Genomic DNA, 11,933 nt, shown 5'->3' with positions numbered 1-11,933 from the left:
TATTTACCATATAAGTATAGTTTTGAAAGTATTTATCAAACAATGTTATTTAACGAAAAAAAATCAAAATCGTGCCCTACTCTTCTCTTCTCCTCTTTCCTGAACGACAGAAACAACTGGGGAAGAAGATACGATGACGCCATCGTCTCTCTGACCTCATCTCCATCTTCGGCTAGGGTTGAACATGGTACGGTACCAGTTGATTTTTACTCAAACCGTGTATCGTACCAACTATAGTTGGTATAAATTTTTTGCTATCAGTATCGTACCAACTATACTTGGTACTAACTTGTTTGGCTACCAATAAGTTTGATTGGTACAAATTGATACTTTGTTCTAATTTTCAATTGTAGTAGTTAAAGACTAGTAATGATATTAGACGTTTTTCTCGTCTAGTAATATAAATTAGTAAATTAACTATTGTAGTTACTAAAAAATTTTAATAAGTAACTTTTTAAATTTTTAATATAATTTGGTAACAACTATTGACTATGTCTAATGTCTAATATCATACTTTTTAAAATCGTAAACAGTAAACACTTGACATTTAAAAATACGATTTCGTTTATATATATATATATATATATATATATATATATATATATATATATATATATATATATATATATGAATTGGTTGGTAAGGTAATACCGTGGTATTTAAAATTTAATACTATTATCATACCAAGTTTACTGAATTGGTACGGACTGGTAACTAACTTTCTTGGTTCGGTTGGTAACATGCTGGTTGGTTCTCCGTGGTACATATTGACAGCCCTATCTCCGGCCATCGCTCCGAACGACCACTTCACCTCGCCCACACACTGAACGACACAAGCCACAACGGGAAAAAGTATGAACCAAACTATCATTTCCATCTCCGGCCGCGCCTGCATCTTCAGCCACAACTCCAGCCGGCCACACTAGACGGTGGCGACTCCACCTCCGTCCACTCCTCTAATCGGCGATTCCATTTCAGGTTCGATTTTGAACTCTATCTCAGCTTTGATTATAATACTTTCATTGTTGATTATGCCTTTTTTACGCATATTGAATACATATTTTTGAAATTTCATCTTCATTCCTTACTTGATTAAATTACAAGTTCGAACTTTCTTGCCTGTATTTGCGAGCTACTGTCTACATGAACTTGCTTGGTTAGATTTCAGAATTTGAGTTTGATTTTCTTATATTACTAATGTTGTCGAAATTTACATTGAACTTGCTTAGGTCAGATTTCAGAATTTGAGTTTGAGTTTATGATTGTATATTAATGATGTTATTTTTTGATTGTTGATCTTGTCTGATGTTGTGTTTTGAAATTGATTGCTGATATATGTTGTTTTGCTTGATTTATGATTACATATTAGGGATGGTATCATTGAAATTTACATATAACTGATGTTTTTTGATTGCTTCAATCTTATTGGTGTCTAGTTTCTGAATTTGAGTTTTAGTTTTTTATTATAACTAATGATATGTTTCTGTTTTTTATGTTGTTTTTGGTATATGGATGCTAACGTCAATTTGAACAATGAGGATTTCTACGCAATCTCTCAAGTTGTTGTGAGCAATGCAATAACGAGTAACAATGAAGCTGATGCTAAACGATAGGTTCGAAGAAGATGGCATCGGAGAAGAATATGATGAAGAATCTTTCAACAAATTTCAAGTACTTACAGGTATTGGTTACCAAATGAACTATACCAAATGTTTATTATTATTTTTTTTGTAAGTAGGAATTGTACGAAATAGTTTTATTTTAAGATGGTGCTTGTTGGTTTTATTTTAAGATGATGTTTGTACTTTGTTGGTTTAAATTCAAAAAAAAAATGTTGGTTTATATTCAAATAAATTGTGGGATAATAAAATAAATTGTTGGTTGTAATCATGATTGTAAAAAGAAATTGATAAACATTATTAGCAAAAAAAGTTATTAAAAAAAATTATATTAAGAAAACCTAAAAGTTTTAGATAAGTATACAATTTTGAAACTAAATACTTTTAAAATTTATACCGGTAAATATTTTTTTGAAAACACCATTTTGTTCAAGTTGGTTAAATAAGAAATTTAGTAATTTACCACGTATATAACCATTTACTCGTTGTGCACCAATGCCAACAATTTACCACCTACAGTTACGGCCTACGTCATCCCCATCTCCTTCCCCTCTCCAATCTCCAAAAAAACAAGAAACGTCTCCTCGCCTCTTTCCTGTCTACGCAGTGTTCTATAATAGGAAAGGAATCTTCCTTTCTTTCTCTCTCTAGAATCTAGAGAGAGAAAGGTGTGCGCCATGGGGGAGAAGGTACAGAATGATAAAGATGGCGTATCGTACGATACAAATACGACGCCCCGGGAAGGAGTCGTAGAGGGTATGCCTTTGTTTGCTAAAGAGCTGATCGCCGGTGGTGTCGCCGGAGGAGTCGCGAAGACAATTGTTGCTCCTCTTGAGCGCGTCAAGATCTTGTTTCAGGTATGCTTTTCGTCATCAATTCTGCTTCATAATTGCAGATCGTTGTCGGTGACAATTCACAATTTTGTTAACATCCGATGTGTTCAATTTCATTTTTTATTATGTTACTATCTAATTGTTCATAAATTTGGACGAAATTTTGATTCTAATATATTTAGACCCAGGTTGTGATGATGAATTTGCGGATTAATGGTAATTTCATGCTTTTGATTGCCAATTTTGACAATGCGATAAACAGAAACAGAAAATCCCCTTTTGTGAAGACAAATTGGACTTATATCACCTCCACACCTATTCATTAAATAACGAACACTTCCACCTCCATTTTTACATCAGGCCCCTGGTATTTAAAAACGTTTATTAATAAATGATCAGCATTTATAAATTTTTATATATACAAATGTTGTAATAGAAAGAGATGAAATTAAGACGCTACAAGACACAAATAAATGAAATCACATTCTTGTTTCTTCCATTTAGTAACAATCTTTTTACTCTTATATTACAATATTACAGACTAGAAGCGACTTTCACAATATAGGATTGTTAGCATCTTTTAGAAGGATTGCAAAGACAGAAGGCCTTTTCGGGTTTTACAGGTTGGAGAACAAACTTCTATCGACCAATTCGAACTCCAAAAACTTTTTCTTATTCTATTTAATCTAATGATATAGATATTTTTATTGTAATTTATATACTCAGAGGAAATGGAGCTAGTGTTGCGAGAATTGTTCCTTATGCAGCCTTACATTATATGGCATATGAACAATATAGAAGACATATTGACCATAACTTTCCTGGAATGGGAAGTGGTCCAGTTGTTGATCTGTTAGCAGGATCATTATCTGGAGGAACTGCTGTTCTTTTCACTTATCCACTTGATTTAGTTAGAACTAAATTGGCTTACCAGGTATACAATCATAATTCCCACAATTTTATTTTAAAAAATAGTTACATACTTTTTTAATATGCAATTAGCCATAGTTTGAGTGTCTAACTAGCCCAATCATTTTCATCTGATATGATAGTACAGGTTGTGGATACTCCCAAATTGAACATGAAAGAGGCCATGAGTAGCGAACATGCATTCAGAGGAATTAGGGATTGTTTTTCAAGAACTTATAGAGATGCTGGGATTAGAGGGTTGTATCGTGGTGTTGGTATGAATTTTTTTAATTTCTCATACAAAATAAGTTTTTTTTTTTTTTTTTTTTTTTATAAAAATTGATTTTTTTTTTTGTAGCTCCATCACTCTATGGAATCTTTCCTTACTCGGGTTTGAAGTTTTACTTCTATGAGAAAATGAAAAGCCATGTCCCCGGTGATTACAGAAAAAACATGATGGTCAAACTTGCTTGTGGGTCCGTTGCTGGTTTACTTGGTCAAACTTTCACTTACCCTTTGGATGTTGTCAGACGCCAAATGCAGGTAATTGTTTAAATCTAGTATATGTATATGTATATAATCAAAGTATGAGAGTATCAAGAGTCAAGATACATGTTTGACTATTGTAGGTTCAACGTCTACATGGCTCAAGCTCACAACTGAAAGGAACAATGGGAACTCTTGTTATGATTGTCCAAAAAGAAGGATGGAAACATTTATTTTCAGGATTGAGCATCAACTATCTCAAGGTGAGATTGTTAATTACCCGAAAGGGCGAATTTGTAAAAAGTTAGGACTTAACAAGGAAATTTATTTATTTATTTTTTTATTTTTTTCAGGTGGTGCCATCAGTTGCAATTGGATTTACAGTCTATGATACTATGAAAGTATATTTAAAGGTCCCACCACGAGAAAAAGCTATTGTTGAAATGGCCACAAATAAAAGAGAGACCCAAACAACAACCTTGCCCTCATCACAATAATTACAACTTTAACCTGGTATTCTTTTTTCCAATTAGTTTTAAGGTAATTGAAAATTGTATATTTGATTCTTTTGTAATCTAGCCTAGGTTCTATTCCAATGTATAGGCACAACTATCCTATCCCCTCTTTGCAATGATTTGAGGGTGAGTTAATAATCCCTTAGATTGAGAATAATCCAGGGCTATATATATGTTACATGTCAATTTCCAAACAATGTACATAAAAAATAAGATTTGTAATTGTATATGTAACATCCATATTTGATATCTATATTTCAAGATAGTTAACTATGTTACATGTCAATATCCAAACAATGTGCATATAAAAGATTTACCAATAATCTCCACAAGAGCACATACCATCCTTAAAATGATGAAACCTTTTGTTGTCTCTTACAATGAGCTCCCTCCCAACAATCTTGGACATAATCTTGATAGCATTATGACAATCACCACATATCCTTAAATTCTTGATGATCCTAAGAGTTGTTCTTGCTGGAGTACTAATTAAACCATATGCAATTGCTAACCTTTCACTGTGGTGCATCAAGGCTTGTTCTTTAGCTTCTTGATCAATGTCATGAAGAACGTATCGGGTATCCGGAACATACCCTGCATCTCTCATTTGACCATTTAAACCGTTTAATTTCTTGTTTGAATCTTCTTTGTAAGGATCTGGATTTCTGTATTCATAGACTCTGTTCTTCTTCCCTTCAAGCATATTAGTTGCAGATTGATTAAGTAAAGGAATTTGATGTAACACAATTGATGGTTGAAGGAATGCTATGGCTCGATCTTCAAGCTCGATATCACCATGGATTCGAGCAGAATTCATCAATGATTCCCATATTTTGTATGTAGGTTTAATAGGAATGTTTTCAATGAACTCAAAAGCTTCGTTTAGATGCCCGGATTTCCCCAAAGCATCGATAACCCCTAGATAATGATCAATTTCTGGATCTAGATTGTAGTCGTTCTTCATTGATTTGAAGTGTTTGAAGCATTCTTGAATTGAATTAACACTGGCACATGCTGATAAAAGTAATCGGAAAGTCTCCTTGTTTGGAGTTAACTCCAGCTCTTTCATCTGGTCGTATAACAACAAACCTGCATCGGGTTCCCCGTTATCTGTGTAGCCCTTTATCATTGAATGCCATAAGTTTAAGTCATCTCGTTCACGCATTCTGTCGAACACCCTGCGTGCATCCCTCATGCTGTTGCATTTTATGTATAGACCTATCAATTTAGAGTTCAAATTCACAAAACCGTAGTACGGAGATCGAATAAGAAGCTGCTGGACCTTCTTCCCCAGTTCAAGATCGTCACATGAATCCAAAACAAGCTCGAAAACATCGGAACCTGCTGGCACACCTTGAGACATAAATTCAATCGTTTCTTTAATCGAGCCATTTTTGCATAGCGTCATTAAATCCACATCCGGTGGCGGAGATGGGGCGGTGTGTTTTTGTTTTGAGTTGTTTTTGGGAAGAGGTGGTGGTTTTGTGGATGTGTTGAGGCGGCGATTGGTGGTGCGTGTGGTGGCATCGTTTCGGGATGCGGTGCAGAGGGATTTGGGAGTAGGATTTGGAAGGTGAAATGGAAATTTGAGGTTGGTCTGTTTTGGTATGCCAAATTTGAATTCAATAGAAGAGAGAGATGACGCCATTGGAGAGCACGAGCTCTGGTTAGACCGTTAAACCAGATAGATGATAAAGGAGGAAGAAAATATCTACAGGTCGTTGTCGTTTTATACTTATATTTTTTGTACATGAGGGGTGGCCACTCGTTTTAGTTGTTTTATATTCATAAACTAACATTTACCAAGTAATTGTTAAATAAAAAACTTATATACACAAAATCAGAATTAATATCTGAAAATGAATTTCTTGTTTAATCAATTTCATTGAAACCTAATATCATCAAAGAAAAATTTTGAACTTTGTATTAGGTTTTATTTGAGTGTCCATTTAAAGTGATTATTGTAACTTCAAATTGTAAAAATTACTTTATACCATTCATTGAAATCGAATTTGATTCTTAATTATTTGTTATAAGATGATCAGGTTTGAAAAAACATATAATCGATTGTTGTAAATAACAAGTATTAATATAGTATAAGTTTATTCAACTATCTATAACTTTATCGGCTAGCTATTTCATTAAATGGTTTTAAATATGTTCAACGACAAAATTTTGAGAACTTTCAATTTTTATCTTGGAAGAAAAAAACTTGAATTTTGGTTTAGTTTAAAACTTTTAGTTTAAACAAGGTCAGATAACTAGTAACTTTTTGTTTTAGTATTTGTGCAATTTTACGGATTTTAAAATACTAAAGCTAATTTTACTAAACAATTTTACACAAATAAAAACTAGATTCAATTTTACAAATTTCAAAATACTAAATCTAATTTTACCAAACAAATTTACACAAATAAAACTTATGACTATTTGCTATTACCAAAGATACTCCTAATAGTAAAAGCTCCCATCATCACTTTGGAAAACCATATGTCCAAGCACCCCCACAATATTTATACATTTGGCTAGCAGCCTAGCAACCATCCAAATAGTTCTGTAAGTTCTAACCAAAAAATAATTATTAGACATTCTAATTTCTATATGCATGATACACGTCTTGTATCAACAAACATTTTGAACCTTATTAACCAATTCAGACAAGTCCACAAACCATTAAGACATATTCAGATAGTGTAATCAGACCACTCAGATATAAACGAAGTATGATCCATAGACATCCCCGGGCATTCATCAAGCTTTGACGCCTCTTTCCCTTCCACCACCCTCGCCGGATTCCCAACCGCAGTGGCTCGTGGCGGCACTTCAATCAGAACCACCGACCCCGCACCAATCTTTGCTCCGGCGCCAATCTTCACGTTCCCCAAAATCGTCGCTCCGGCACCAATCAACACCCCGTCTCCGATCTTCGGGTGGCGGTCGCCGCCTGCTTTTCCAGTCCCACCAAGAGTCACGTGGTGGAGCATTGAAACATTGTCACCAATAACTGCGGTCTCACCCACAACGACACCTGTCGCGTGGTCGAACAATATTCCCTTCCCGAGCTTAGCACCCGGGTGGATGTCAATTGCAAAGACATCGGAGATTCGGGATTGGAGGGCTAGGGCAAGTGGTTTTCGGGATTGAGTCCATAGTTTATGAGACACCCGATGAGCCTAATCAAATGAGAAAAACAAGTTATTAACAAAAAGTGGTTGCAATGTATCCCTGAGCATGAGCAGTTGCAATTTTGGGAGTTTCAATTCATAAGGGCCCAATATACATAATAATATACATTTGGCAAACTGTTGTGGTCGGCTAAAAGGTTGCTGGAAATTTTTATTTTTTTTTCTTTTAGAATGTAGTATATTTCGGAATACTTCTCTAAGCATAAACGAGTAATCTGTAAACGAATTTGTTATTTTTGAATCGTCATACACATTTTAATTTAATACAACAATAGTAAAACACAAAAATGAAAGTGCTTCACATAAATAATCACGATCTGAAAGCAAAAGTTGATTTAGGTTCTTTGCTATTAACCCTATATAACTAATCATAATCTTTTGAAGTGTACTCTCTCCAAAAAATGTAATAAAGTCCTTGAAGTTTGGCTCTATTAACGAAAAGCCATTTCTGAATTTCTTTTGTTGAAGTTTAGCCCAAAAAACCGGTAAACACTTGCAAAAAAAATCATTGTTCCTGGCTAATGCCGGTTTTCAAGGCTTTCTGAAAATTTTAAAAACTAGTCTGAAAATAAACAATTAGATATGGTTTTTTCGTTAATAGGGTTAAAGTTTAAAGACTTTTTGAAAAAATTATCTTTTTATATCTACTAAATTAATGAAGAAAACTCATATTTATTCATTAAAAAACTAAAAAAAATATCATCTACATCATTTTCACTAAAAAAATCATATTTATTCATTAGAAAACTAAAAAAATCATTTTCACTAAAAAATCATTTTTATTTATTTAAAAAAAAATATCATCTACATGAGTTCATTTTAAAGAACAAAATATGAAATTCTAAATATTTGAGAAGTTTGAACTTATAAGAAAAAATAGAAAAATATTGAATTATTGAAATTAAATTGTTTGTTTTTCTTTTAACTTAAACAAATAATTTGATAAATAAACAAAGGAAACTAATCAAACTTTAATTTAGAAATTTTGAAATTAGAAGGAAGTCAATTAATGAAATTGATATGCAATTATTATTACATTTATTGTAATTATTACATTTAAATATTATGTGAAATTAATAAAATGAAAAAAACCACAAAATGTCATGTGGAAAAAAAAATTAGTTGAAAATAACCACAAAATGACATGTGACCAAATCAATGAGATTGTGACATGTGGCAAAAAAAAATTTATTTATTAGGGAGGGTATTCATGTCGTGGATGTGAAAAAGAAGTGACTTGGGTGTAAAGAATGACAATCAAGAGAGTTTCTACTTTTTTAGAAGTTACAAAATTAAGTTCAAGTTGTTCTACAATACATAACTTAAATGACAATATGGTTAAATGGTTGCAAAGAACGTTATAAGAACTACAATAGTTATAAAAACACAAGCTAAAAATGATATATAGTTAGCATCAGTAGCGGAACCAGAAGCCTTTGCAAGGGATATCAAAAAAAATTCCGATAAAAGATTATAAGATAAACTTTTTTTTTTAATTAAGATTCCATTAATTATAAAAGCTTTAAACATTTTCATTGTCACTTTCACCAAAATACAATTCCATTATTGCATTAGTTATAAAAAAAATTACGATTTCATCAATTAGCTTTAGGTTTTCAATTTGCTACCATGCGTTTTGTGATGAAATGTAGCGGGCTATTAATTACACCATCTATTGCTAATTCCAAAGTACATCTTTCTTTTCATTTTGTGGGCTTATTAATTTATTTAGTGGACGGTTATTTGAATTAGGATCTAGAATTTGGACTTTTTATTAAGCCTATAAACTTGACCTATAAACTTGACCTTTGTGCACCATTTGGTCTAGAAATACGTTTCATACGACAAATCAATAAAGTCTTTTTAAATTATAAATTATATATGATAACTACAATTATTAAGATATATATATGAGTTTTCTTCATTAATTTAATAGATATAAAAAGAAAATTTTCAAAAAAATTCTTAAACTTTAACTATATAACGAAAAAACCATTCTGATTGTTTATTTTCAGAAAAGTCCTTAAAATTTTCAGAAAAAACCCTAAAAACCGGCATTAGCCGGGAACAAGGATTTTTGTGAAGTGTTTACCTGTTTTTTTGGATAAATTGCAAATAATAATAATAATAATAATAAATAAAACTAAAAAAAGCAGGATGGTTTTTCCATTAGTAGAGCCAAAGTTCATAGACTTTATTACGGATTTCATAAAAAATGTAAAAAGTATAAAAAGATAATCAACTTTAATCAATTTCTTTTTCCAAAACAAAAGGCTAAAGTCTCCCAACTTTTGTTAAGGTCAAGAAGCTTAAATAAGTAAAGTAACTTTCAACTATTTCTATTTTGGTCGACAGTTTTGTCGGAGAAAACTAATTCTAAACTATATACACTTAATTAAGAATATCGTATATTAAGCTGGTTTGCCCGAGAGGTTAAGGGGGAAGACTTAAGATCTTCTGCACATAAGTGCGCATGGGTTCGAACCCCATAGCCAGCAATAATTTTTATATTTTTATGGATTACTACAAGTAAAATCAAATGACCATTCATTATTGTAAGTGGTTACATCATCAAATGAACATTCTTAGATTATCGATTACCAAAATTTAAAATCAATTTTTTTATAAGCTTTGGAAGTTATTTTTTTAAGTGATTACCATAAAATGATCAATCTTGATTATCTTTTTGCAATTCGTATTAAATATTGTAAAATTCAAGAGAAACCGAACCTGGCAAGCAAGGAAGCCTTTGTAATTGAGTAGGCAATGAGAGAACGAAACGCAAGCAGGGTCACGGGACCTGGCGGCGCGTAAGTCCGCGACGGCAGCTGATCGGAGGTCAGGGTCGCCGGAGAACGCGTTGAGGAAGAGATCGTAGAGCAGAGTTGACAGCAACGTGGAGGAACAAAGCTTATTACCTAGGTGGAAAGAGAGTGAGCGATCCAGGGAGGAGTGAGAGAGTATGGTGGAATATAAGTAGCTAGCCAACGCCGGTTCCGACTCGGCGTCGCGGCGGGCCTCCGCCTTGATCTCTGCCCATACCCACTGTGCCTCATCCGCCGCATCCGACTGCGATGGGTGTCGGGATTCACCTACTGGCATTGATTACAACACGACGTCGCTTTTGCAAATCTATTGAGAATTTATTGTTTCTAACAATGGCGTTCGGAGGAATAGAGACGATAGAGGGCGATTTTTTCAGATTTATTTTTGGACAATTAAATTGAGATAATGAAGTATACACGTGGACGGTTTAGATTGCTGTCTATATACCCACAAAAAAATGGGTTTAATTAGTATGTTTCATTTAAATTGACATATTATTCAATGATGATGATGATGATGATGATATCTGGATAGGAAACAAATTGATATGCATGGATAAAAAATATTAGTATATAAAATTGACATGCATAAATAAAAATGTTGTATATAAATTAGTTTTTGTGAGATTTCGATTCAATTTATGCGGCTCTAAAACAGCTCGAAAAAATATTTTTTGACAATTTATGTTGGATTTTCTTAAAAATATTTTTTGACAATTTATGTTGATTTTCTCATTATGGTTACTCAATCGTTGATAAATCCACATTTATGTTGAAAATTAATGTTCATAAACATCACGACCACCATTATAAACATCCATCTTGATTAGAGGTGTTTGAACAGGTTAAAACAAGTGACTATTTGATTTACTACAACGTCAAATAAGAAAGTTATGTACAAAAATTATACCTACAATATGATTTATAACGAAAATGATTGTCATATCCAAATACCCCTTTGATCTCATGCAGAACGGAAGCAACATGTTTAACCCACATTTTAGAGTAAAACTGATAATTTTGCAAAAATAATTTAAGGTCACAAAAGGGTGCTTTGTTTCACGCCTATGATCTTCAACTATCGTTGATTGTATTTGACGTATCAACTATAATAAATGAAGATCCATTTTGCCACATGTCAATCTCTCATGAGTTTTGATACTTGTTATTTTGTGATATTTTTGAAATAAATAATATCCACGTGTCAATTCTTAGATTTTTAAATTGTAACATCCATAAATTTTACGCCAAATTTAAAATTTTCAAGCATAAATAAAACCATATAGCAATTGTTTACAAAAGTGTTTTCAATTCATTATTCAATCAGAGTGTCCCAAAAGCCAGATCATAAGGATGAGGAGCGGAGGAGCGGTACGGTCACGCCTTCGCCTTGCCATGAACTCCTGAAGTACCTGAAACAATAAACTGAAAACTGTAAGCCCGAGGGCTTAGTGAGCTACCCCCAAAATACCAATACCACACTGATAATACCATGTCTGTAATAATCAATCAATCAACATGCATACTGGGCCATCGGCCTGACTGGACCGCCCTCCAGGGC

At 33.0% G+C, this 11,933-nt stretch overlaps 2 protein-coding genes, 1 non-coding gene and 1 pseudogene across 3 annotated transcripts; 2 read left to right on the top strand and 2 right to left on the bottom strand.

The window, feature by feature from the left end:
* Nucleotides 1–2,135: 2,135 nt before the first annotated feature.
* LOC145117527 (Mitochondrial substrate carrier family protein) lies at nt 2,136–4,591 on the top strand. The gene is made up of 7 exons (XM_079053817.1): nt 2,136–2,476; nt 2,993–3,075; nt 3,179–3,386; nt 3,510–3,636; nt 3,720–3,904; nt 3,991–4,110; nt 4,201–4,591. The coding sequence occupies exons 1-7, from the start codon at nt 2,297–2,299 to the stop codon at nt 4,342–4,344; spliced, it is 1,047 nt and encodes a 348-aa protein (XP_078909943.1). The 5' UTR covers nt 2,136–2,296; the 3' UTR covers nt 4,345–4,591.
* On the bottom strand, nt 4,549–6,074 carry LOC145117526 (pentatricopeptide repeat-containing protein At2g15690, mitochondrial pseudogene; annotated as a pseudogene).
* Nucleotides 6,075–6,814: 740 nt separating this feature from the next.
* On the bottom strand, nt 6,815–10,759 carry LOC145117525 (serine acetyltransferase 5-like). Its single transcript, XM_079053816.1, has 2 exons — nt 10,278–10,759; nt 6,815–7,535 (listed from the first exon to the last, which is right to left on the bottom strand). Exons 1-2 carry the CDS (start codon nt 10,647–10,649, stop codon nt 7,047–7,049), a joined length of 861 nt encoding a protein of 286 aa, XP_078909942.1. The 5' UTR covers nt 10,650–10,759; the 3' UTR covers nt 6,815–7,046.
* Nucleotides 9,963–10,045, top strand: TRNAL-UAA (transfer RNA leucine (anticodon UAA)). Its single transcript has one exon. It is a non-coding gene; the product is annotated as a tRNA-Leu (tRNA).
* Nucleotides 10,760–11,933: the final 1,174 nt, after the last annotated feature.

This window comes from Lactuca virosa, chromosome 5 (genome assembly GCF_052849685.1).
Source record: "Lactuca virosa cultivar CGN04683 chromosome 5, Lactuca_virosa_CGN04683_v6, whole genome shotgun sequence".
Classification (NCBI taxonomy): Eukaryota; Viridiplantae; Streptophyta; class Magnoliopsida; order Asterales; family Asteraceae; genus Lactuca; species Lactuca virosa.
Note: the sequence above shows the minus strand (reverse complement) of the source record. Positions and strands in the feature narration are given on the sequence as shown.

Bases quoted from the DNA above. Each gene is read 5' to 3' on its own strand.
- LOC145117527 (XM_079053817.1), top strand. From the start codon at position 2,297: ATGGGGGAGAAGGTACAGAATGATAAAGATGGCGTATCGTACGATACA. The intron at 3,905-3,990 runs GTAATTGTTTAA...TGACTATTGTAG, and splicing joins TTGTCAGACGCCAAATGCAG to GTTCAACGTCTACATGGCTC. The intron at 4,111-4,200 runs GTGAGATTGTTA...TATTTTTTTCAG, and splicing joins TGAGCATCAACTATCTCAAG to GTGGTGCCATCAGTTGCAAT.
- LOC145117525 (XM_079053816.1), bottom strand. From the start codon at position 10,649: ATGCCAGTAGGTGAATCCCGACACCCATCGCAGTCGGATGCGGCGGAT. The intron at 7,536-10,277 runs GTTCGGTTTCTC...TCATTTGATTAG, and splicing joins AAGGCTTCCTTGCTTGCCAG to GCTCATCGGGTGTCTCATAA.